General features: G+C 42.8%; 1 protein-coding gene across 1 annotated transcript in view; it reads left to right on the top strand.

Annotated features, from left to right (window-relative positions):
* The first annotated feature begins 1,034 nt into the window (after window positions 1–1,034).
* Window positions 1,035–24,420, top strand: part of DERA (deoxyribose-phosphate aldolase) — a 127,445-nt gene continuing 104,059 nt past the window's right edge. Inside the window, exon 1 of the mRNA XM_070371152.1 lies at window positions 1,035–1,154. Within this exon, the coding sequence (XP_070227253.1) occupies window positions 1,124–1,154 (31 nt within the window). The 5' untranslated portion in view covers window positions 1,035–1,123. The remainder of the gene's footprint in view (window positions 1,155–24,420) is intronic.

Here is a 24,420-nt window from a genome sequence, read left to right on the forward strand (position 1 = left end):
AATGCAGGCAACGCAAGAGACGTGGGTGGGTAAGATTCCCTGGAAAAGGAAATGGCAACCCACTCCAATATTATTGCCTGGAAAATTCCATGGACAGAGGAGCTTGGCTGGCTACAATACATGAGGTTGGAAAGAGTCAGACAGGACTGAGCACACATGCAGTTTCCAGTACGACAGGATCTTTCTGTTCATAACTTTTATGTCTCTATGCACAACAATGGAGAATATAGTACATGCTTGGCAGGGTTGTTCTGAGACTCCATTGCTATCATTTCTCTGAAAGTACCTAGCCTAGTAACTGGCTCATGGTAAACAAACTGTAACTAAGTTTTCCCTTTTTCATCAGAGTGAAGCTATCTCTGATGGTGAGTACGGAGTTCATCAATAGTCTGTGCTGAGTTACTCCAGTTAACGTAAACCTCCAGGTCAAAAAAAGTTAGGCTAAAAAAATTCACAGAATTAGAGTTTTAGAGCTCCAAGATGTTGTCAAGGTGCTTTCTTACAGATGAGGAAAACGAAGCTTAAAAAGGCAGTTATGGCCAGTGTCACACTTAATCGCTTTCAGAGCAAAGCTGAGACCCATTCCTAAGCCCCCTGTTTCTCAGGCCACAGAGTTACTTCTCTTCAGGAAGCCTAGGTTAGAAGTCACAGGACTTGGGGGACTCTGGCGTGCAGTTTGGTGGCCTTTTAAAAGTTCGGGGACCACCGATGCCCTTTCAGGTGTGGGGCCGCAGAGCTCTGCTAACAGTAACTGGGAAGAGCTTCTCCTGTCTTGTTTCGTAATCAGGGAAAAGTTTCAAAATGCTTTTTGTTCAGTGCAGTCGGTAACTGAAGTATTTGACGACGAGTTCTCGCAGCCTGATTTGCTGGAGTTAGTACGGGAGTTTCGCGCCTGGCGGAGAGGACCGAGGAGGCTAGGCGGTGCGATTTTCTCTTTAGTCAAGGGAGTCACGTTCCAGGCATCAGGGGCTGTTCAGTAGTTCCGCCCCCAGATGGGCGTGGCCTGGCGGAAGAGGGGCGTGGCGTGGCGAAGCAGGGGTGGGGCGAAGCAGGAGCTGGAGGAAGGAGGAAGGGCCGTACAGAGGCGGGTTCCCGGAGCCAGCTGAGCTGCGGCCTCTACGACATGTCGGCGCACCAGCAGGGCACGGAGCTCGGTAAGGGCCCGCAGTCGCTCCCTCTCCTCTCCATTGCTCTCGATCCCTTGCTTCCTCCAGCCTTGCGGCGCCTGGTGCCCTGGCCAGGGGTTCCGGAGGCGAGTGCTAGACCGGTCGGGTGGCGCAGGCGTGGGGGCAGCAACCCAGGAGATTCAACCGTTGGGCACGTGGACCCTGCAAGTCTTGACTCACGAGCCTTATATTTATAATCGGAGGAAGTAATCGGAAGAGATTCGACTTTGATCTTTCAGCTCATTCGTTCACCTGGTTGCAAAGAACAACAGCAGTAACCAAAAAAACCCAAAGACCCGCAAACAAACCAGATGAAAACCTCCGTTGCGTATTAACAGAATTACCTTGCGCTATTTAATGCTGGCTTTCCATGGGTTATTGTTGGCACAGCTCTATGTCCAGATTGGTCGTACTGTTGAAAAAGTTGTGAGGTCTCTGGACTATGTGCTGTATGCTAAGTCACTTCCGTCGTGTCCGACTCTGTGACACTGCTGATTGTAGGCTCCTGTATCCATGGGATTCTCCAGACAAGAGTACTGGAGTGGGTTGCTATTTCCTCCTCCGGGGGATCTTCCCGACCCAGGGATCGAACCTGCATCTCTTAAATTTTCTTGCATTGTGAGGCGGATTCTTTACCGCTAGCACCACCTGGCACTATATAGTCCGTCCTTGGATTATATAATTTAATGGAAATTGTATGATTTTATAGGTACAATGATTTCTAAAAATGCTTGTATTATTTTGCCATTTATTTCATTTCATTGATATTATCAAATATTTCTGGCAAGAAAACCTAGTTTTGATTTTCCTGAATGTGAAAAATTTGTAATTCAGACATAGCAAAACCATGACGGAGCCAAAGGTTAGGGATCTTAGTTTAAGTATGATAGCTTGCTTATCTGTATTCTGAATCTTCACTTTAGCTGTGTGACTTTGGGCAAATAACTTACTCTGCTTAAATTTCTTAATCTGTTAAATGGTTATAATAGTAGCACTTGTCTCATAAGGTGGTTTGGAGATTAAATGAGAGGGTGTTAACTGATACATTGTGAGCACCTAGTAAACTATTATATACCATATACTTACTATTATATACTATTTGTGTGGAGAAGAAAATGGTGACCCACTCCAGTATTCTTGCCTGGAGAATTCCCTGGACAGAGGAACCTGGTGGGCTACAGTCCATGGGGTTGCAAAGAGTCGGAAACGACTAAGTGACTAACACACGCACACATACTATTTGTGAGTACCTAGTAAACGATTATACACCACATATATAGTAAGTATAAGGTATATAATAGTTTACTAGGTACTCACAAATAGTATATAATAGTACTCACAATATGCCAAGTAAGTATACAATAATATAAGGAGAATTCTATTTTTAGGGGCCAATTTTGTGAAAATTAGCTATGAATTTATATAATACATATGGGTACTTTTTTTTTTTCTCTTTAAGTGGTTGTTCTCATTAAACAGCTTGGATTTCATGAGATGGTCCAGAACCATCTGGATTTCATGAGATGGTCGAATGGTAGAAGCTTGTCTTTATGAAGGCAGGTGATTTCCTCACCACATTGAGTCACCTTTACTCACTGCCCTTTAGTAGGTTATATTTTAAACTCAAGTTGTATCTTTGAAATGTGGACTTTAGTAAAAAAAGAAGTTTCCTAGATTGGAAGATCCAGAAAGATGATGGATGGAGGATAAGAATGGGCATAGGCCTTAGTCACCTTGGTATCTTCAGGGTATGGCTGTGACTCTGTTTACCATTTGATGCACTACTGTTTCACCAAAACATAGAACTTTTTCTTTCAAGAAGCACAAGTAAACCATTGTTTGCTTTTTTTTTTGAGTTATAATTGACATAGAAAATTTTATTTCCAAGAATTAGAATCATATCCATTTCTTTGTTGAAAAATAACAGTATAGACAAGAGAAAAACAATTGCTGTGTAGAAACTTTAGAAAAATTGGTTTTTGTAAACAAAAACCAATTGCTGTGTAGAATAATAGTACATGTAATTTTTATGCAGCTATTTAAATGCTCATAGTTTTGTTTTATTCTCTTTGTTTAAATAACATCAGATATATTTCTTGGATGTTTTTCCTTCACTGGTATTAATCATTAATCCAGACAGAGATTTAGCCTAAAATGCTAAAATAAGTTATTTGAAATATTTATGTAGTGGGAAAAAATCATTCAGTATTAATTTATGCAGTATATTACTTAGTGTCTTAGTCTTTTGAAATAAACACTAACTTTTTTTTAAAGAAATGAACTTTTAATCCTTTATTGGGTTGGGAAGATCCCCTGGAGAAGGGATAGGCTGCTTACTCCAGTATTCTTAGGCTTCCTTTGTGGCTCAGCTGGTAAAGAATCCGCCTGCAAAGTGGGAGACCTGGGTTTGATCTCTGGATTGGGAAGATCCCCTGGAGAAGGGAAAGGCTATGCACTCCAGTATTCTGGCCTGGAGAATTCCATGGACTGTACAGTCCAGGAGGTTGAAAAGAGTTGGACACGACTGTGTGACTTTCACTTCACACCTTGATTATAATTAGATTATAGATTGACCTATGGTTCTCAAACCTGAGTGCATTTCAGGACCACTGGAAAGGTTGGGCCCCATGTCCAGAGCTTCTGATTCATTGAGATCTCAATTTGTATTTCTAATGAGCTGTCACCTAATGTTAATGCTGTAGGTCCAGGAGCCACACTCTAGAAAGCAAGCACCTAGGCCAAAGCCACAGGCTGCTCAAAAGCTAGACCAGCTCTAGGGTTCTTTTTCCTTCTGATTAGGAAGCCTTCTTCATAGGAAGACACAGCTGTCACCTACCCACTTACAGCCAACACTGCTCAAAGAAAAAGATATAATCTATTTAACTATAATCTTTATAGTTCTGTGGTGCACCTTTGGCCCTTTGTTGTTGTTATTCTTTAGTTGCTAAGTCATCTCCAACTCTGTGACTCCATTAACTGTAGCCCACCAGGCTCCTCTGTCTGTGGGATTCTCCAGGCAAGAGTACTGGAGTGGGTTGCCATTCCCTTCTCCAGGGGATCTTCCCAACCCAGGAATCGAACCTGCATCTCCTGCATTGCAGGAAGACTTTACCTGCTGACCTATTGGAAGCCAAGCTCTTGTGTACAGAAAGGAAATTTTCAAAGATTTCTGAAAAACAGAAAAGAAAAAGAAAAAAAACTCCTTGAAAACTGATTTTTAGCTGAGACGGGATGGGGACAATTCTATGAATTTCCTGTTTTGCAGTGAAAAGAGATTGTTTTAGGCATATATTTAAATTGAAATGATCAGGAGCCATGATTACTGAGAAAACTGTTTTGCTCTGTAGAAACGTTTTTTGTAATTCAAGTCAGAACAGACAAGGCAATTTATTTGCTTAAAATACAGATAAAGGAGATCAGCTTTGGATTAGTTGCTAAACCAAGAAGCAAGATGAAATTTTTTTTACGAAATACATTTATTCATCCAAAAGTTGTTATTGAGTAACAGTTGTGAACTGGTTGATATTACCTGGGCTCTAGGGATACAACATGGACAAGGGGAGTCCCTGCCTTCACAGAACTAGGTCCGATGGCTAGCTGCATTGAGGCAAGCTGCAGTTATAATAAGTGCAAATGTGATATGCTGTTACTTTCCATTTATTTTTGTATTTTAAAGAAATTAGATAGTTATGCCTGCTGCTGCTGCTGCTGCTAAGTCGCTTCAGTCGTGTCCGACTCTGTGCGACCCCATAGACGGCAGCCCACCAGGCTCCCCCGTCCCTGGGATTCTCCAGGCAAGAATATTGGAGTGGGTTGCCATTTCCTTCTCCAATGCATGAAAGAGAAAAGTGAAAGTGAAGTCGCTCAGTCGTGTCCGACTCTTATCGACCCCATGGACTGCAGCCTACCAGGCTCCTCCATCCATGGATTTTCCAGGCAAGAGTACTGGAGTGGGGTGCCATTGCCTTCTCTGAGTTATGCCTAAACTGTACCTTAAATGAGTTACCATAACAGAGAAGACTCTTGAGAGCCCCTTGAACTTCAAGGAGATCAAACTAGTCAATCCTAAAGGAAATCAACCTTGAATATTCATTGGAAGGACTGATGCTAAAACTGATGTTCTAGTACTTTGGCCACCTGATATGAAGAGCTAACTGATTGGAAAAGACCCTGGTGCTGGGAAAGATTGAGGACTGAGGAGAAGGGGATGACAGAGGATGAGATATGGCGTCATTAACTCAATGGAGATGAGTTTGAGCAAACTCTGGGAGACAGTGAAGGACAGGAAAGCCTGGAGTGCTGCGGTTTATGGGATCGCAAAGATTTGGACACCCTTATGGCAGAAAGTGAAGAGGAACTAAAAAGCCTCTTGATGAAAGTGAAAGAGGAGAGTAAAAAAGTTGGCTTAAAGCTCAACATTCAGAAAATGAAGATCATGGCATCCGGTCCCATCACTTCATGGCAAATAGATGGGGAAACAGTGGAAACAATGTCAGACTTTGTTTTTTTGGGGCTCCAAAATCACTGCAGATGGTGACTGGAGCCCTGAAATTAAAAGATGCTTACTCCTTGGAAGGAAAGTTATGACCAACCTAGATAGCATATTCAAAAGCAGAGACATTACTTTGCCAACAAAGGTCCATCTAGTCAAGGCTTTGGTTTTTCCAGTAGTCATGAATGGATGTGAGAGTTGGACTATGAAGAAAGCTGAGCGAGGAAGAATTGATGCCTTTGAACTGTGGTGTTGGAGAAGACTCTTGAGAGTCCCTTGGACTGCAAGGAGATCCAACCAGTCCATTCTGAAGGAGATCAGCCCTGGGATTTCTTTGGAAGGAATGATGCTAAAACTGAAACTCCAGTACTTTGGCCACCTCGTGTGAAGAGTTGACTCATTGGAAAAGACTCTGATGCTGGGAGGGATTGGGGGCAGGAGGAGAAGGGGCCGACAGAGGATGAGATGGCTGGATGGCATCACCGACTCGATGGATGTGAATTTGAGTGAACTCCAGGAGTTGGTGATGGACAGGGAGGCCTGGAGTGCTGCGATTCATGGGGTCGCAGAGTCCGACACGACTGAGCGACTGAACTGAACTGAACTGAGTGACTGAACAACAGTAACAACAACAAGGGCAATTTCCTCAAAGACTGCAACAACACCTCAAATTGAAAGTCCTCAAATTGAAAACTTTAACATGAATTTATTATTATCATCCAGCCCACAAACTTCAAGTTTAGCCAGTTGTCCAAATAATGTTTGTTTAGTTCAAAAAAATTCACTTTAGTATCGTGTGTTGCCTTGAATCGTCGTGTCTCTTTAGTTGTCTTCAGGCTGAAATGATTGCTTTGTGTTTTGTTGACTTCTGCAGCACAGAGGCCAGTTGTTTTAAAGACTGTTCCTCTGTTTCTGTTTGCCATGTTTGTTTTGTGGTTAGATTTAGATTATGTATCCTTGGCAGGAATTTCACAGGAATGATGCTACATACTTCTCATTGCATCCTATTAAGTAGCCCATGATATTGATTTGTCTCATTATTGATGTTCATTTTGATCATTCAATTAAGGTGTTGTCTCCTAGGCTTCACCACTGTAAAGTTACTTTTTAACCTTTGTAATTCATGTGTCTTTTGTGTTGTGGTACTTTGAAACTAAGTACCCTGTTTCTCTGCAAATTTTCCATTTATTTATGTTTGTTTATATTAGTATACATTTGAGGTTTCCTATTTTTTTTTCAAATGGGTTGTAGTTTTTACTATTATTATTTAATATTGAAATTGTTGAGGTTTTGCTGATGGGATTCTCTTTATCCTAGCTCCTCTCTCTTTTTAACATGTCTCATTATTTTTGAAGTACTTCATTCTTTCTTGGCTTAACAAGGTGTTCTAGGCTTCTCTTATATTGGATTGGCTAAAAAGTTTGTTCTGATTTTTCCATAACATCTTACGGGAAAGCCCAAATGAACTTTTTGGCCAACCTAATACTTCCCTTGGTGACTCAGATGGTAAAGAATCTGCCTGAAATGTGGGATGCCCAGGTTCAATCCCTGGGTCAGGAAGATTGCCTGGAGAAGGGCATGGCAACCCACTCCAGAATTCTTGCCTGGAGATTCCGTGGACAGAAGAGCCTGGTGGGCTACATACAGTTCATGGGGTTGCAAACAGTCAGACACTACTGAGTGACTACACTTTCACTTTCAATACTTTCCCTGTCCAGCACTAGAGTCAGCCCTTTCTCCAAGGAATGTTTTTTTCAGTGGATAATGGTGTTTAGAAGCCATGATCTGGGCAGTAGGTGTGGAGACTGGTGTGTCCCTGCTCCTAAGCCCCTCACTTGGTAGAGTTAGACTGTGTACACACACACACACACATTTACTTCTATAACTACCTACTTATCATCTATCTATATCTCTCAGTATAGTGAAAACCATGAATTCACACCGATTCTTCCAATTCCAGACCAGCATCACAGATTTATTCAGTTTTTCTTCCTTTGCATGTTTGAAACCCTTCACATGCTGGGTTGTACATACTCCATGCCCAGTAGACGTTCTTCTCAACCTTCTCAAGTTCTGACCCCCTGTGCTGGGCACCTGCATCCAGGCTGTACTCCAACTGCTGCATCAGGCTGCTGCCCACATTGATACCCCCTGGCAGGTGGTTCCCTGGCTCAATGACTCTCCTTGCTTCCCAGGGTGGGGGTAGGGTTTAGGATAATTGTTAGGAGAGGACAGGGACCAGAATACATTTAAAAAATTTATTCTTATTTATTATAAACTTACACACATTAAAAAAAAAAGAGCGAAGTAGAGTTCCTGCTGTTCCTGGCACTTGTCCTTGTTGCTCATGATAATGGTTAGGCTGCCAAAATGAGCATAGCCTGGTCTCTGCTTTCCTGAAGCTCACAGTCAACTAAAGGAGACTGTCATGTATAAAAAATGATCACAGGAGGATACAGTGGCCATATTGTTGTTGTTATTGTTTAGTCGCTCAGTTGTATCTGACTCTTTGCGACCCTGTGGTCTGCAGCACACCAGGCTTTCCCGTCCTTCACCATCTCCTGGAGTTTGTTCAAACTCATGCCATATAGAAGTAATCAAATTGGAAAGTTACAGAGGAATTTACAGGTAGTCCAGAGCAGGTTTTTGGAAAGGATGTTTTGGACAGGGAGTAGTTTCTGCAAAGGAACTGACCCAAAACAGCCTGGCATGTTCCATTAACTATAGGAACCCAATTTTCAGATTTCTAGTGCAATCTTCTCATTCTATAATGACTAACCATACTATTTTATTGACGAAAGAAGAAAAAAGTCCTTCATATTCTATGTATGAAATTCATACACAGAGTCAATATATAATTATGTACACTTGTAGGTTTTTGAAAAAATATTTTATTTATTTGTTTAGGCTGTGCTGGGTCTTAGTTTCGGCATATGGACTCATGGCTGTGGGAGTGGAATCTAGTTCCCTGACCAGGGACTGAACTCAGGTCCCCTGCATTGGGAACTCAGAGTGTTACCCACTGCACTACCAGAGAATTTCCATACTTTTAGATTTTAAATGGGACCTCCTTTTCTGAACTTGAACTTTGATTTTACCTTAAAAGTCTTTTACCCTTTGCCTTATAAGCACGAGTGATAAGGCTATCTTTTATTATTCTGATACTATTTTGATAAATGGCTTCCCACGTGGCTCAGTGGTAAAGAATCTGCCTGCCAATGTAAGTGATGCAGAACACGTGGGTTCGATACCCGGATTGGAAAGATCCCCTGGAGGAGGAAATGGCAACCCACTCCGGGATTCTGGCCTGAAAAATCTCATGGACAGAGGAACCTGGTGGGCTACAGTCCATGGGGTCACAAAGAGTCAGACACGACTGAGGAAGCACATGTGATTCATGATTTTAGTAACTAGAAAGCACTATAAGGGAATCATTTGTGTCTGTGGTATAATTAAATAATTAACAGTCCTGCATGGTGCCTGCTAAGTTAAAAAAATAAAGCATCTGAGCTCTGTGAGTTTTAATTGTTAGAAGGGAAGACAGACTTCAAGCGCTCATGTGAAACGGGATGCCTCTGCCAGGAAAGAAAGACTAGTCGGAGAGACAGCACAGAGAGCCCCGGAGGACGCGGTTTAGACGTGTCACTAGAAATTGTTTAAGTGGAGAGCGTCGGCCCTTTTAAAACACTGCCTGTCACTGGAGGATTGGGTCACCTTGAAATGTGTTCATCTTTGAGTTAAAGGCATGAAAAGGCACTTTGAAATGTTTCAGTTAACTTTGGTGTGTGTCGTGTGCGTGTCTGCAGTTGTATCTCTTCTCCGCCCGCCTCAGCCGTTCACAGGCAGCTCCCTGGAAACCAGCGTGGTCGCACGAGAAGGATAAATGTTTCATCTCCATTCCAGCAAACTATACAGACTTTTTTTAAGTGTGGAGACACTCCAGGCTGCAAGTTCTGACTCTCTTTGTAGAGTCAGGCCTTCCTCCCCTAAAGCAGAGTCTGAGATAAGAGCAGCCTCCAGTAGTTCCTTCCTAAAAAGGTGCCACTTAGCTGGTGCTTTGGTTCTCTTGGACTGTGGTTAATAATGTCGGGATTGTGGCCTTTAATGTTGGGCGGAAATAATCCAAATTAACTGCTCTTGTAATCTCGGTTCAGATAAGCTTTTCAACTGAGCACCTAGTGGACTCAACTCCTGCCCCATGGCCACAAGGTAGGGGGTGGTGTGTGTGTGTGTGTATGTGTGTGTGAGTGTGTGGTTTCATTCAGTGTCTGGCATGTTTCGGGTAGAGAGACTGTTTATCTCTGATGTAGAAAAGAAAGTCGCTCAGTCGTGTCTGACTCTTTATGACCCCATGGACTGTAGCCTACCAGGCTTTTCCAACCATGGGATTTTCCAGGCAAGAATACTGGAGTGGGTTGCCATTTCCTTCTCCAGGGGATCTTCCTGGCCCAGGGATTGAACCCAGGTCTCCTGCATTGTAGGCAGATGCTTTACCATCTGAGCCACCAGGGAAGTCCCTCTGATGTAGAGATCTATGTATAAACATTACCTAGGAATAGTCAAACACTGTTTTCTAGGAAAATAAACAGTGTCCATGTTTATAAGGCTACTTTTTTTTTTTTTTTTTTTAACATTTCACAGTTTCCTAGCAGGAAGGCCTCTTAGGTATCAGTTTAACATCCCTGTGTTACAGACGAGTAAATGGAGAACTAAGGAAGTTAAACCTGTGGGCACATGACTGTTGCAGGTGGTACTGGACATGAAGGTCTCTCTTTGTTGATTTATTCCAATATGCAGCATTACCTCCCTCCTCGTTAGACAGAGAAGGGAAAATATTGTATGAGCTCCCTTATATGCAGAATCTAAAAGGAAATGATACAAAGGAACTTATAAAACAGACTCACAGACTTAGAGAATGAACCTACGGTTGCTGGGGGGAAGGGATAGTTAGGGAGTTGGGGATGGATATGTACACACTATTATATTTAAAATGGTTAAGCAATAAGGACCTTACTGTATAGTACAGGGAACTCTGCTCAGTGTTATATGGCAGCCCGGAGGGGAGTTCAGGGGGAGAATGGATATATGTATATGTATGAATGAATTGCTTTGCTGTTCACCTAAAACTATCACAATATTGTTAATTGGCTGTACTCCAATACGGGCTTCCATAGTGGCTCAGTAGTAAAGAATCTGCCTGCCAATGCAGGAGATGCAGGTTTGATCCCTGGGTTGGAAAGATCCCCTGGAGAAGGAAATGGCAACCCATTCCAGTATTCTTGGCTGGGAAATCCCTTGAACAGAGGAACCTGGTGAGCTACAGTCCATGGGGTCACAAAGAGTCAGACTGGGTGGCTAAACAACAACCCTCCAATATAAAATAAAAAGTTTAAAAGAGGCAGATTCCTGACCTCTACAGTAGCTTTAACTATACATATGAGAGGAGAAGCCCAGGAACTTGCATTTTCACAAGCTCCCCAGAAGGTTCTTAGGAACACTGCAGATTCAGAACCCTGCAGTAAGCCAGAGTGACCCAGATTAATTGGAGTTTCAGAGAACCTTCAATGACTGTTCAGTTGGCATGTATCCACAGGTTTTGCATCTGTGAAGGGCTGGTGGTACTGTGCCATTTTCTGTAAGATGTTTGAGCATCCACAGATCTTGATATCTACAAGGCTCCCAGAACCAATTCTGTGGATACCAAGGGATGACTAGATTATTTTTTGATAAATCCTTTTTATGTCACTTTTGCCTTAATATTAATATCTTTATATGTCATAGGTTTTTTTTTTTTAATCTTTGGTTAGCTAAGTTTCTGTAAGCAAATTTGGGGAGAATTTATCCTTTTATTTTCTAGTTGAAATATGTTGCATGATGTCTAAAGCATATTGTGAAGGCAGTGTTGGAAGCATCAGGAGTGTAGGACAGTTAACTGGGTGTATTTATCTGAAAAGTGCATTACATCGGAAATGGAGCACATTTTATTCAAATAATGCCTCTGGCTAATAGAAAAATGTGATTAGTGGTCTTTGTGATGATTTTGGAAACTGACCTGAGAGCATCTTCTCCATGATCTCAGAGACTGGAGGGGACAGACCCTGAAGATCTAATACCCAAAGACATGGTGTTGTCTACCACAAAGAGTAATTTAGTTAATTTTCTGGTGGGAAAACGAACATATTCGTATTTCGTTGGAGATTACACATTAAGTTTGTATTGTGGACTCAGGGAGGAAGGGTACAATCCTCTTTACACTTGTATTTGGTAAAGTAGCTCCAGCTCTGTGCATTTTGGCATTTTTGAGGGGAAATTGTTTTATTTTCTTCAGTATTTAAGGAGGAACTTAAATGCTTCTGATAATTTTTTAGAAAGAAAGCAACATATTTCAGTCTTCCATGTCTCTCTAAGCAGAGTTTATTTTTCTTTTGCAAAAAGTGTTGATTCTTTCAGGAAGTAATCATTATTATACTCTCAAATCCTTCTATCCAGCACAAATATGTAGAGTAACTAGTGTATATTCAGCAATGTTGTGTCTTTGTGAAAGAGACCAGGGCCATACAAGTTGGGATGTCCCACCCTTGAGAAACCTCTTCATCAAACTTTAAAACTGGGAAAGCATAAAGCTTTACTCTGGCCAAGGAAAGCAGACTTGGCTCATCCTTGGGATGTGCAATTGCCCTGTTTCAAATCATGAACCCATCAACATGGTATTTATTACTGACCTTTGGGTAATCATTTAAAAGTACTGTGGGAAATCTCTTGGGTGAGACAAATGAAGATCTCGCGTGGGTTTTTATCAGTGGCAACACCTCATGGATCTGACTCCAGGAAGAAAAAGTCACAATTTCAGTCTGCAGAGGAATATTGATTGACTGGTTATAGTATTACACTGCTGCTACTGCTGCTGCTAAGTCGCTTCAGTCATGTCTGACTCTGTGCGACCCCAAAGACGGCAGCCCACTAGGTTCCTCTGTCCCTGGGATTCTCCAGGCAAGAATCCTGGAGTGGGTTGCCATTTCCTTCTCCAATGCATGAAAGTGAAAAGTGAAAGTGAAGTCGCTCAGTCGTGCCCGACTCTTAGTGACCCCATGGACTGCAGTCTACCAGGCTTCTCCGTCCATGGGATTTTCCAGGCAAGAGTACTGGAGTGGGTTGCCACTAGTCATTACATAAAATAGAGAAGTTGTAGAAGTTAGTGTTTAATATGCAGAGTCCAGGCAATAAGCATTGGTGCTAATGTGGAAGATGTCTTAGAAACAAAGCAGAGTTCTCTCTGCTTCTGAAAAAGAGTGCAATTGTTTTGATGCTGACAGTAGTACTTTTACAAGCCAGGTAAACTCAGGCAGCCTACACAGTGAATGTCCAGGGATTTGTGCTTGGCTGTGTATGCTTCACAAGCTTTATGCATTGTGGTTTTTCTGGAAAGCACACAGAATTAGGACCCAAGCATTTTGGTCCTTACCCTGGCAGTATCTGGCTATGTGACCTTGGTAGGGGACTCCAGTGCACTGGCTTGTACTTTACAAGCTGGTGAAAAGGATGCATGACAGCATACATTTATCTCTTGTAGTAATTGTGCCACTGTAGGGGGGACATTGATAATGGGGAGAGTATGCATTATGGTGGTTTTTGTTTCTGACTGTTTGCAACCCTATGGACTGTAACCTGCCAGGCTTCTCTGTCCATGAGATTTCCCAGGCAATAATACTGGAGTGGGTTGCCATTTCCTTCTCCAGGGGATTCTCCCAACCCAGGGATTGAACTCAAGTCTCCTGCATTGATAGGTGGATACTTCACCACCAGGGAAACCCAGTGGGGCAATCAGGAGGTGATAAATAGGTTTACCAACCAAAGTACATCATGAGAAATGCTGGGCTGGAAGAAGCACCAGCTGGAATCAACATTGCCGGGAGAAATATCAATAACCTCAGATATGCAGATGACACCACCCTTATGGCAGAAAGTGAAGAGGAACTAAAGACCCTCTTGATGAAAGTGAAAGAGGAGAATGAAAAAGTTGGCCTAAAGCTCATGGCATCTGGTCCCATCACTTCATGGGAAATAGATAGGCAAACAGTGGAAACAGTGTCAGACTTTATTTTTTTGGGCTCCAAAATCACTGCAGATGGTGATTGTAGCCATGAAATTAAAAGATGCTTACTCCTTGGAAGGAAAGTTATGACAAATCTAGATAGCATATTGAAAAGCAGAGATGTTACTTTGCCAACAAAGGTCCATCTAATCAAGGCTATGGTTTTTCCCGTGGTCATGTATGGATGTGAGAGTTGGACTGTGAAGAAAGCTGGGCGCCGAAGAATTGATGCTTTTGAACTGTGGAGTAGGAGAAAACTCGAGAGTCCCTTGGACTGCAACGAGATCCAACCAGTCCATTCTAAGGAAGATCAGTCCCAGGTGTTCATTGGAAGGACTGATGCTAAAGCTGAAACTCCAATTCTTTGGCCGCCTCATGGGAAGAGTTGACTCATTGGAAAAGACCCTGATGCTGGGAGGGATTGGGGGCAGGAGGAGAAGGGGACAACAGAGGATGAGATGGCTGGACGGCATCACCGACTCAATGGACATGAGTTTGAGTAAACTCCGGGAGTTGGTGATGGACAGGGAGGCCTGGCGTGTTGCGATACATGGGGTCGCAAAGAGTCGGACATGACTGAGCGACTGAACTGAACTGAACTGAATTCTTTCAAAACTGGAAATAGGAATGTCTATTAACATCTGTTAAAATGAAAGTGAAGTCTCTCAGTCGTGTCTGACTCTTTGCGAACTCATGGACTGTAGCCTACCAGGTTCCTCCGTCCATGGAATTTTCCAGGCAAAAGTACTGGAGTGGGTTGCCATTTCCTTCTCCAGGGGATCTTCCCGACCCAGGAATTGAACCTGGGTCTCCCAAATTGCAGGCAGATGCTTTACCATCTGAACCACCAGGGAAGCCCTACATCTGTTAAAATTTCATACCAAATAATTGAATTAAGTAAATATACTTTATGCTTTAACGATTCTATGTACAGCATCCTAGAAATAACTTTGAGTTTGGAATCACAGAGACCTGTTTAAATCTTAGTCCTGACATGTGCTGTATGACCTTGGACAAGTAATTTAATCTCTGAGCTTCAGCTTCCTTGGTGGCTCAGATGGTAAAGAATCTGCCTGTGATGCAGGAGACTGAGGTTTGATCCTGGTTGGGGAAGATCCCCTGGTTCTCCAGGGGAATGGCTACCCACTCCAGTATTCTTGCCTACAGAATTCTGCAGACAGAGGAGCCTGGTGAGCTACAGTCCATGGGGTTGCAAAGAGTTGGTCATGAATGAGCGACTGACACTTTCACTTTACACTTTTTCAGTTTCTTCATCTATAGAATGGACTAAGGGCCTTCGTGGCAGAATTAGTATGAATATTCAAAGAGAAATATAGTTAAATCACCCTTAACTTGATTAGTGGTAGCCATTATTCCAGTGATCTTCTGAAAATATGGCTTTCATTATTACTTCACCTCCTCCTCTAAAGGCTTGCTTAATTTCCTTTGCTGTTTACCACTCGTCTCCAAAAGTCCTTTGCCTTCTCTTATGGCACCGACTGATTTCTGTCTTGTGTTTGCGTTTTGTAGTGATGCTTTATAATTATTATTTTTGGCCATGCCTCATGGCTTGTGGTATCCTAGTTCCTTGACCAGGGACTGAATCCCCACCCACTGCAGTGGAAGCTCAGAGTCCTAATCGCTGAATTACCAGAGAATTCCCTGTTGTGATGCTTTATTAATATCTATGTTTCTTAGGTCTCTACATCCCTCATATTACTTGTTGTTGTTCAGTTACTCAGTTGTGTCCAACTCTTTGCAACCCCGTGAACTGCAGCACGCCAGGCTTCTCTGTCCTTCACTATCTCCTGGAGTTTGTTCAAACTCATATCCATTGAGTTGGCAACGCCATCCAACCATCTCATCCTCTGTCATCCATTTCTACCTTCTTGTTCTGCGCTCAATCTTTCCCAGCATCAGGGTCTTTTCTAATGAGTTGGCTCCTGGCATCAGAGTACTGGCCAGAGTAAACACCCTGGGAAAGATTGAAGGCAGGACGAGAAGGGAACGACAGAGGACGAGGTGGTTGGATGGCATCACTGACTTGATGAATGTGAGTTTGAGCACGGTCTGGGAGATGGTGAAGGACGGTGAAGCCTGGTGTGCTGTAGTCTGTGGGATCCCAAACAGTCATACACAACTGAGTGACTGAACAACAAAAAACTGGATCTTCCACTTCAGCATCGGTCCCTCCAATTCAGGGTCGGATCCTGGATCTTTAACCTCTGGGTAATCGAGAGTCAGCTCACGTTAGGGATTTTCCTTATGAGGCAGGGGAAATTTTTACTCTGGGGCACCTGCCTCTTGCTGCAAGTTCTCCTTACCCCTGCAGTATATGGAGGGTGCCTCTCCCTTTGTTTAAAAGCTGTCTGGGATATCTCCTTGGTGGTCCAGAGATTAAAAACCCACCTTGCAATTCAGGGAACTGGTTGATCCCTGGTTAGGGAACTAAGATCCCACATGCCATGGGCCAGCTAAGTCTGCACACTGCAACTAAGACCCTATGCAGCCAAAAATAAGAGTTCCTTTTTTTAAAAAAAAACGTTGTCTGGAATAAGAACAGAAAATTCCCTCCTCACCAATGAGTGAGTGATTGATGATGTAGAGAGTTCCTTTTCCCCAGGAAAGGTAACTTTAATAAGTACCAAGGAGTGACCCTTTAGTTGTGTGGTTTGTAACATTTAACCAGGGGGAATATTGGGTGGCTGGCGAGGAACCTTCTCGCTATTGCCTGCCATTTTGACTTCTGTCCACTCTGTGTTTGATACAGTTGACCTTGCAGAAGATCTCTCAGGCTTCCAGTCTTCCGTAGCTGTTAGATCCTCCCCTGCAGAAGGGAGCAGCCTTGTTTGTAAAACTTGGACCCAGCTCCTGTGGAGAGCTGACTCAGTCACGTGACTGCCTCAGGAACTTCCGGTTCTGGTGCGGCAGTGGGGGTGGCAGTGGGGGGCCTGTGTTCCTGCGGGTACACCCTGAGGGGGACCGCTTCCCCAATGTTTCCCAATGACGAGCATGGCCTCGGAGATGCTCTTCTAGAGCTGATTCAGCTGAACTTCCGAGTTGGCGCATCAGATCCCTTCTTGTTTAAAGTAGGGGTGATTTCAAGTTGTTGGTGATGTGTCCCAGAGTGTCTGGTAAAAGCAGCACCCTTGTTAAAATCCTGTGCCATCAGAGAAGTTCTTCCTGGGGAGAAACTGTGGAAGGCGATCAACTGCTGCTGCAGGAGGCAGAGTTTTGATTATGCAGCAGGAGGTGGGAATTGCCTAACTTCCGTTTTGAGCAGAGCTTCCTAGGCAGTGTTGACAGTCACTGTGTTTCATCACGTGATGGGGACGGTTGGTGTGTTTGTTTTGGAGGCTGCATCAGCTCCAGCCCTGCCTGCTTACCGGCAGGGTGTTTTAGCACGTGTTAGACGCCTGCTGTTTAAGGGGTACAGCTATATCCCAGGCTCCTTCTGCATGTGTGTAGATATGTGTATTTACACACAGATAAAGGCATTCCTGAAGAGCAGGAGACTGGTATGTAGGGCTGTGGAAAGCATTTGATATTTTCTGTAAATCAGAGGATATTGAGAAGGTGATATAAGGCATGTATGGTACATAGAGTAGCTACGCAATAAATGTTTCTTTTTTCAATTTTTCTTTCAAAACTTCATTCACTTCACTTCAAAGGATGACGTCCCAGTTTGAGAATTTGGGTATGTCGTTGTAACCCACTTAGGTTAAATTTTTCTGCAAATAAATATATATGTTGGGATGGTTACCCACTTAAGTATATAGCCTCTTTTTTGGAAGGAGATTGGCCTTTGAAGTCAGACTGCCTGGGATTCGAGTCCTGATTCTTCTACCTATGATTTTTGAGTTTTCACAGCTAAAAATATGTGGTGGATAAAAGCTGGGTCACAGACTGAAGATTAAATGAGGCATTATGTGTAGGGCAGCTGGCATGGTGCCTGGAATGTGGTCAGCTATGGTAAGGGTTACTTAGCCTTCTCTTTACAAGAGATGTAACAGAAATGTTGAAAGGTTTTGACCTTAATGCTCAAGAATAATTGGTTGTGAACAAGAGCATTGCCGATTGGAGTATAACATGGGGTTGTGAGGGAGAAGTTCAAAGGATCTAGGGCACTTGGAGGCCTAGTGTATGCTGGAGTCTAATGTTGAAAGAAGGTATGTAGTCAATAATGCCAACTCTTTGTGGCTCCATGGACTACAGCTAGGCTCCTCTGTTCACGGGATTCTCCAGGCAAGAATACTGGAGTAGGGTGCCATTTCCTATCTCAGGGTATCTTCCCAACCTCCTGTCTCTTGCATCTCCTGCTTTGGCAGGTGGGTTCTTTACCACTAGCACCACCTGGGAAGTCCTTTCTAGTGACTTGCTTCTCTTCCTTTGGAAATGTCTTAAAGGTAGCTATCATTTGGAGGTCCCCCCCGCCAAACCGCCCCAGAAGGGAATTTATCCATCCCAAGTTCTTTTATTTTTCTAATTTTTGGAGGGTGATCAGCATCTTTGAAAATTGTTAAATAACCAGACTACAGAGTAAGTGTTTATTGGCTAAGTACCATTGATGTCATCCAGTAACTGTTTTAGGCAAATAATCCCAGACAAGTCAGTTCAGTCCAGTTTACTTCAGTTGCTCAGTCATGTCCGACTCTTTCTGACCCCATGGACTACAGCACCCCAGGCTTCCCTGTCCGTCACCAACTCCCAGAGCTTGCTCAAACTCATGTCCATAGAGTCGGTGATCCTACCATCTCATCCTCTGTCTTTCCCTCCTCCTCCTGCCTTCAATCTTTCCCAGCATCAGGATCTTTTCCAGTGAGTCATTTCTTCGCATCAGGTCGCCAAAGTATTGGAGCTTCAGCTTCAGCATCAGTCGTTCCAGTGAATATTCAGGAATGATTCTTTTAGCATTAACTGGTTTGATCTCCTTGCAGACCAAGGGACTCTCAAGAGTCTTCTCCAACACCACAGTTCAAAAGCATCAGTTCTTTGGTGCTCAGCTTTCTTTATGGTCTGACTCTTACATCCATACATGACTACTGGAAAAACCATAGCTTTGAGTAGACCAACATTTGTCAGCAAAGTAATGTCTCTGCTTTTAGGTTTGTCATAGCTTTTCTTCCAAGGAGCAAGTGCCTTTTAATTTCATGGCTGCAGTCACCATCTGCAGTGAGTTTGAAGCCCAAGAAAATAAAATCTGTCACTGTTTCCATTGTTTCCCCATCTATTTGCCATGAAGTGATGGGACCAGATACCATGATCTTAGTTTTTTGAATGTAGAGTTTTAAGCCAGCTTTTTCACTGTCCTCTTTCACTTTCATCAAAAGGCTCTTTAGTTCCTCTTTGATTTCTGCTGCAAGTGCTCATCTACTATTTTTGTTTTGGTAAAAGTGGATATTGGTTTCAAAATCAAAATACACAAAGTTTAATAGCAAAATTGTGGTGATTCTCCTTAGGACATTTAAAAAGTATTTGCCTGAAAGGTGAAGTGTCAGGAATAATATGAACTCACAAACTTTAGGAAATTAGTTTACGCCCCTGTTAAAATATGTTCTTCATAACTTACTACATCTTACCTTAAAGACAAAACATAAAAGTAAATGTTCCTATACACAACTATGTATACAGTAGATAACAAATGAGGACCTATTGAGTATCACAGGTAACAACTCTACTCATTGCTCTGGTGTGACCAAAGTGAAAGTGAAAGGTGCTCAATCTTGTCCGACTCTTTGAGACCCTATGGACTATACACTCCATGGAATTCTCCAGGCCAGAATACTGGAGTGCATAGCCTTTCACTTCTCCAGGGGATCTTCCCAACCTGGGTTTGGATCTGTCCCAACCCAGGGATTGAACCCAGGTCTCCCGCATTGCAGGCAGATTCTTTACCTGCTGAGCCACAGGGAAGCCCAAGGATACCAGAGTGGGTAGCCTCTCCCATCTTCAGCAGATCTTCCCAACCCAGGAATCGAACCAGTGTCTCCTGCATTGCAGGTGGATTCTTTACCAACTGAGCTATCAGAGAAGCCCTATAGTGACCTAAATGGGAAGGAAATCCAAAAAAGAGGAGATATATGTATATGTATAGCTGATTCACTTTGCTGTACAGCAGAAACTAGCACAATATTGTAAAGCAACTACGTTGTTTAGTCATTAAGTTTTGTCCGACTCTTCTTCGACCCCATGGAGTGTAGCCCTCCAGGCTCCTCAGTTCACGGGATTCTCCAGGCAAGAATATTGGAGTGGGTTGCTATTTCCTACTCCAGGGGATCTTTCCGACCCAAGGATCGAACCCATGTCTCCTGAATTGGCAGGCGAATGCTTTACTACTGAGCCACCTGGGAAGTCCCAAAGCAACTCCAATAAAAATTCAAAAAGAAAAAGTAAATCTTCCTGGTCAAGCTCATGTATTGCCTTACATTCACAAGTGGGACGTGTGTTATGAGAACAGAAGGACAGGGCAGGAGTAATGGGGGAATTGGTTTCAGGAAAAATAAGTATAGGTTTTAAGTAACTGTTGAGTTCCATTAACGTATTTATTCTTTATTTTTGGAAGGGAGCTTAACATACTTGTTTAAACTGAAATGAAGTAGCTTTTATTCCTGTTTTAAGTTCTGTTCTGCAGCCTTTAAATTATGCTTATACTTTGATGGGATTAGTTGTGTGTAAGTCTGTTCTAACATTTAAGTATCCTTGCAGATACTAAGTTGTGTGACTGGCATGACATCCAGCAGAGGTGCAGCTTTGTGAATAATGTTTTCTATTAAAAAAAAATGCCAAAGGCCTTTTGAGACACTTTTAGATTTTAATTTAGGAAAGCCTGTCATCCAGTCTCTCATTGAGAGCAAAGAGTTAAATAGGTTTTCTGTGAGGCTCTTAGCTCCTAGAACAATCGATCAAATCTTCTCAAAGGACTGAGAGATGGATCTTTACCCAACAGGGGGCCAAAGTTTTCCAGCTTCTTGATGAATTTCTATGAGGTCTAATGATTCCTTTTGAACACTGGGCACGCTTTGGGGCTTGGAGAAACTCTGATAAGTTTTCCCAAAGTTCATTAAATTGAAAGGCTAACTAAGTATTTGGACATACTTAAAACCAAATGTGGTTTAGTAAGCCTTATAGGGTGTCTTTATGAAAGGATATAGTGGTAAAATCAAGATCTTGGCAAGGAAATGTCTTGTAATATGGGAAATTTTGTCGATTAGCGGATTTATTTAAGATGCTAATTTGTCTAAAAAACATGTGCTTTCCAAATTCAAAAAGCCCATGTACCTTCCCAACTTGCTTTGCCTGGAAAGGGTGTAGATAGAGGCTGAAAACTAATGCTTGATTTAGGCTGATAGAATAAGTCTGTTTCATAAAGGTGAAAAATAAGGTAGAATGTCAAAGAAACTGTAAAGGACCTTTTGTCTTCTTGCTTCTCAGATTTTTTTTTCCTATCCTTACAAAGCAAAGCGTCGGTGATATGATGAGATGTCAATTATCATGTAAATCCATATGTTAAGTCTAAGTCCAGAATGAGCCCTGGTGATCTATAAGCATGGAGAAGCTTCATCTTTTAGGAGTATAATGGTATACTTCCTCATGACGTTTCTGAAATCGAAGGAAAATGAAATATAGGAATGCCTTGTTTTATTGCACTTTATTGTACTTGGCAGAAGTTGTACTTTTTACAGACTGAAGGTTTTTGGCAATTTTGCATTGAGGAGGTCTACCTTCACCATTTTCCCCACAGCATTTGCTCATTTCTTTCCTCTCTGTCATGGTTTGGTAACTTTTGCAGTGCTTCAAACTTTTTCATTGTTATTGTATTTGTTATGGTAATCTGGGATCAGAGATCTTTCATGTTACTTTCTAATTGTTTTGGGGCCCTATGAACCATGTTCATAGCAAACTTCATCAATAATTGTTGACTGTGTTCTGACTGTTCCACCAACCTGCCATTCCCCCATCTCTCTCCGTGTCCTCAGGCCTCCCTATTCCCTGAGAGTAAATAGTATTGAAATCAGCCCAATTAATTACTCTATGAGTGTGCGTGCTAAATCACCTTAGTTGTATCCTACTCTTTGTGACTCTGCCAAGAGGGGTGTCCTTCCTGGGATCACAAAGAGTCGGATATGACTTAGCGGCTAAAATTACAATCATAGTGACAAAGAAAGATGAGGGAGCTGCAGAAGAAAAGTTTGAAGCTAAAGAAACTATCTCCTAAACATCAAAGTGCAAGGTGAAGCAGCAAGTGCTGATGCAGAAGCTGCAGCCTGAAGGTGGCTTCACTGAACAATAGATTTTCAACTTATAAATGATGTGAGAAATGATGTCTGTCCTGGGAAAATTCCTCCCAGTGTTTGTATCAGTAAAAAGCTCATTAGATGCTTTTGGGGGCATGGACGGGGCTTATCCACCATAGGATGGTTCTACTGGGCTATTTCATTGAAATACTCTCAATTGTTCAATAATTCGTGGTCTTCTCTTGGCTTGGTCCATTTCTGTTCAGGTGAATCCTCCAATCTCTTTCCTGGGGGGAACATAAGCTAGATGGCTACTGTTCTTAAAGTGGAGGGGAAGCAAGCTGGTGGTGGCTCTGGATATCAACCTTCACTGTTCCCTTCTATCTGCTCTACTATAATCTTGACGACAGAAATAGTACAAGGTGTTGGGGGAGCACGTTAGCAGGGTCACCTAATCTATGTGGGGTGACATGGAAGGCCTCCTCGAGAAGGATTAAGCTGGTATCTGCAGGATGAGAAAGGAGCCAGCTAGGTGAGAATGAGGGGAGAGTATTCTAGGCAGCATGTATGTATGCTCAGTCGCTGAGTCATGTCCGACTTTGTGTGGCCCCATGCATTGTAGCCCACCAGGCTCTTCTGTCCATGGGATTTCTCAGGCAAGAATACTGGAGTAGGTTGTCATTCCACTCTCCAGAGGCTCTTCCTGACCCAAGGATCAAACCCATGTCTCCTGCATTGCAGGCAGATTCTTTACCACTGAGCCTCCTGGGAAGCCCCGTTCTAGGCAGAAGGTTTATAAATTTATTTGAGTAGATGTGTCTTGTAAGGGGGACCAAGTAAGTTGTCAGTTTGTTATAGTAGTTCATATAATCAGAAGAACAGCACCAGGGATGTAATACCAAAGGCACTCTTTCTTTTGGTGGTTAGTTATATTAACTAATTAATGTACTTAGTCGCTCTGTTGTGTCTGACTCTTTGCGACCCCTTGAACTGCAGCCTGCCAGGTTCCTCTGTCCATGGAATTCTCCAGGAAAGAATACTGGAGTGGGTTCCCATGCCCTCCTCTAGGGGATCTTCCCAACCCAGGGATGGAACCCAGGTCTCCCTCCTTGCAGGTGGATTCTTTATCATCTGAACTACCAGGGAAGCCCAACTAATTAATACCATGTCCTTTTCAGATATGTAAATAACAGCAATGAGGTTCTAAATGAAATGTTTGCTTAAGAATCCAGATTTAAACTTACTGCATTGGGTATGAGAAGTTGGACTTTGTGAGGAGTTGAATGATTACATTAGTTTCAAGTTTTTCTTGTCAGTTTGTCTGTTGCTTGTTGACTTTGTCTTCTGGATGTCACCTGAGATTTGTTGGTGCGTTTTTGTAGTGGTAATATGACTGATTAGACTAGTTTTAAGCAGATACTGAAATTTATATTAGCTGTTACGTATACTCTTTGCGACCTGGTGGACTGTAGCCTACCAGGCTCCTCTGTCCAAGGGATTCTCCAGGCAAGAATACTGGAGTGGGTTGCCATTTCCTTCTCCAGGGGGTCTTCCCGACCCAGGGATCGAACCCAGGTCTCCTGCATTGGAGGCAGACACTTTAACCTCTGAGCCACCAGGGAAGCCCATACTATCAATCTTGGCCTTTCGGGAAATGTTCCCAGCCTGTCTTTCAGGCTTTGTTTCTGTTTCTCTCCGATATGTTTTCTTGATTCTTCAGAAAAGAAAAGAAGTTTAATTTTCCCTAAAAGATCATGGCATCTGGTCCCATCACTTCATGGGAAATACATGGGGAAACAGTGGAAACAGTGTCAGACTTTACTTTTTGGGCTCTGAAATCACTGCAGATTGTGATTGCAGCCATGAAATTAAAAGACACTTACTCCTTGGAAGGAAAGTTATGACCAACCTAGATAGCATATTTAAAAGCAGAGACATTACTTTGCCAACAAAGGTCCATCTAGTCAAGGCTATGGTTTTTCCATCGGTCATGTATGGATGTGAGAGTTGGACTATAAAGAAAGCTGAGCGCCGAAGAATTGATGCTTTTAAACTGTGGAGTTGGAGAAGACTCTTGAGAGTCCCTTGGACTGTAAGGAAATCCAACCAGTCCATTCTAAAAGAGATCAGCCCTGGGATTTCTTTGGAAGGAACGATGCTAAAGCTGAAACTCCAGTACTTTGGCCACCTCATGGGAAGAGTTGACTCATTGGAAAAGACCCTGATGCTGGGAAGGATTGGGGACAGGAGGAGAAGGGGACGACAGAGGGTGAAATGGCAGGATGGCATCACCGACTCGATGGACATGGGTTTGGGTAGACTCCGGGAGTTGGTGATGGACAATGGGGCCTGGCGTGCTGCGATTCATGGGGTCGCAAGGAGTCGGACATGACTGAGTGACTGAACTGAACTGAAACTATATTTGAATTGAATTCT

This window comes from Bos mutus, chromosome 5, assembly GCF_027580195.1.
Source record: "Bos mutus isolate GX-2022 chromosome 5, NWIPB_WYAK_1.1, whole genome shotgun sequence".
NCBI classification, from domain to species: Eukaryota; Metazoa; Chordata; class Mammalia; order Artiodactyla; family Bovidae; genus Bos; species Bos mutus.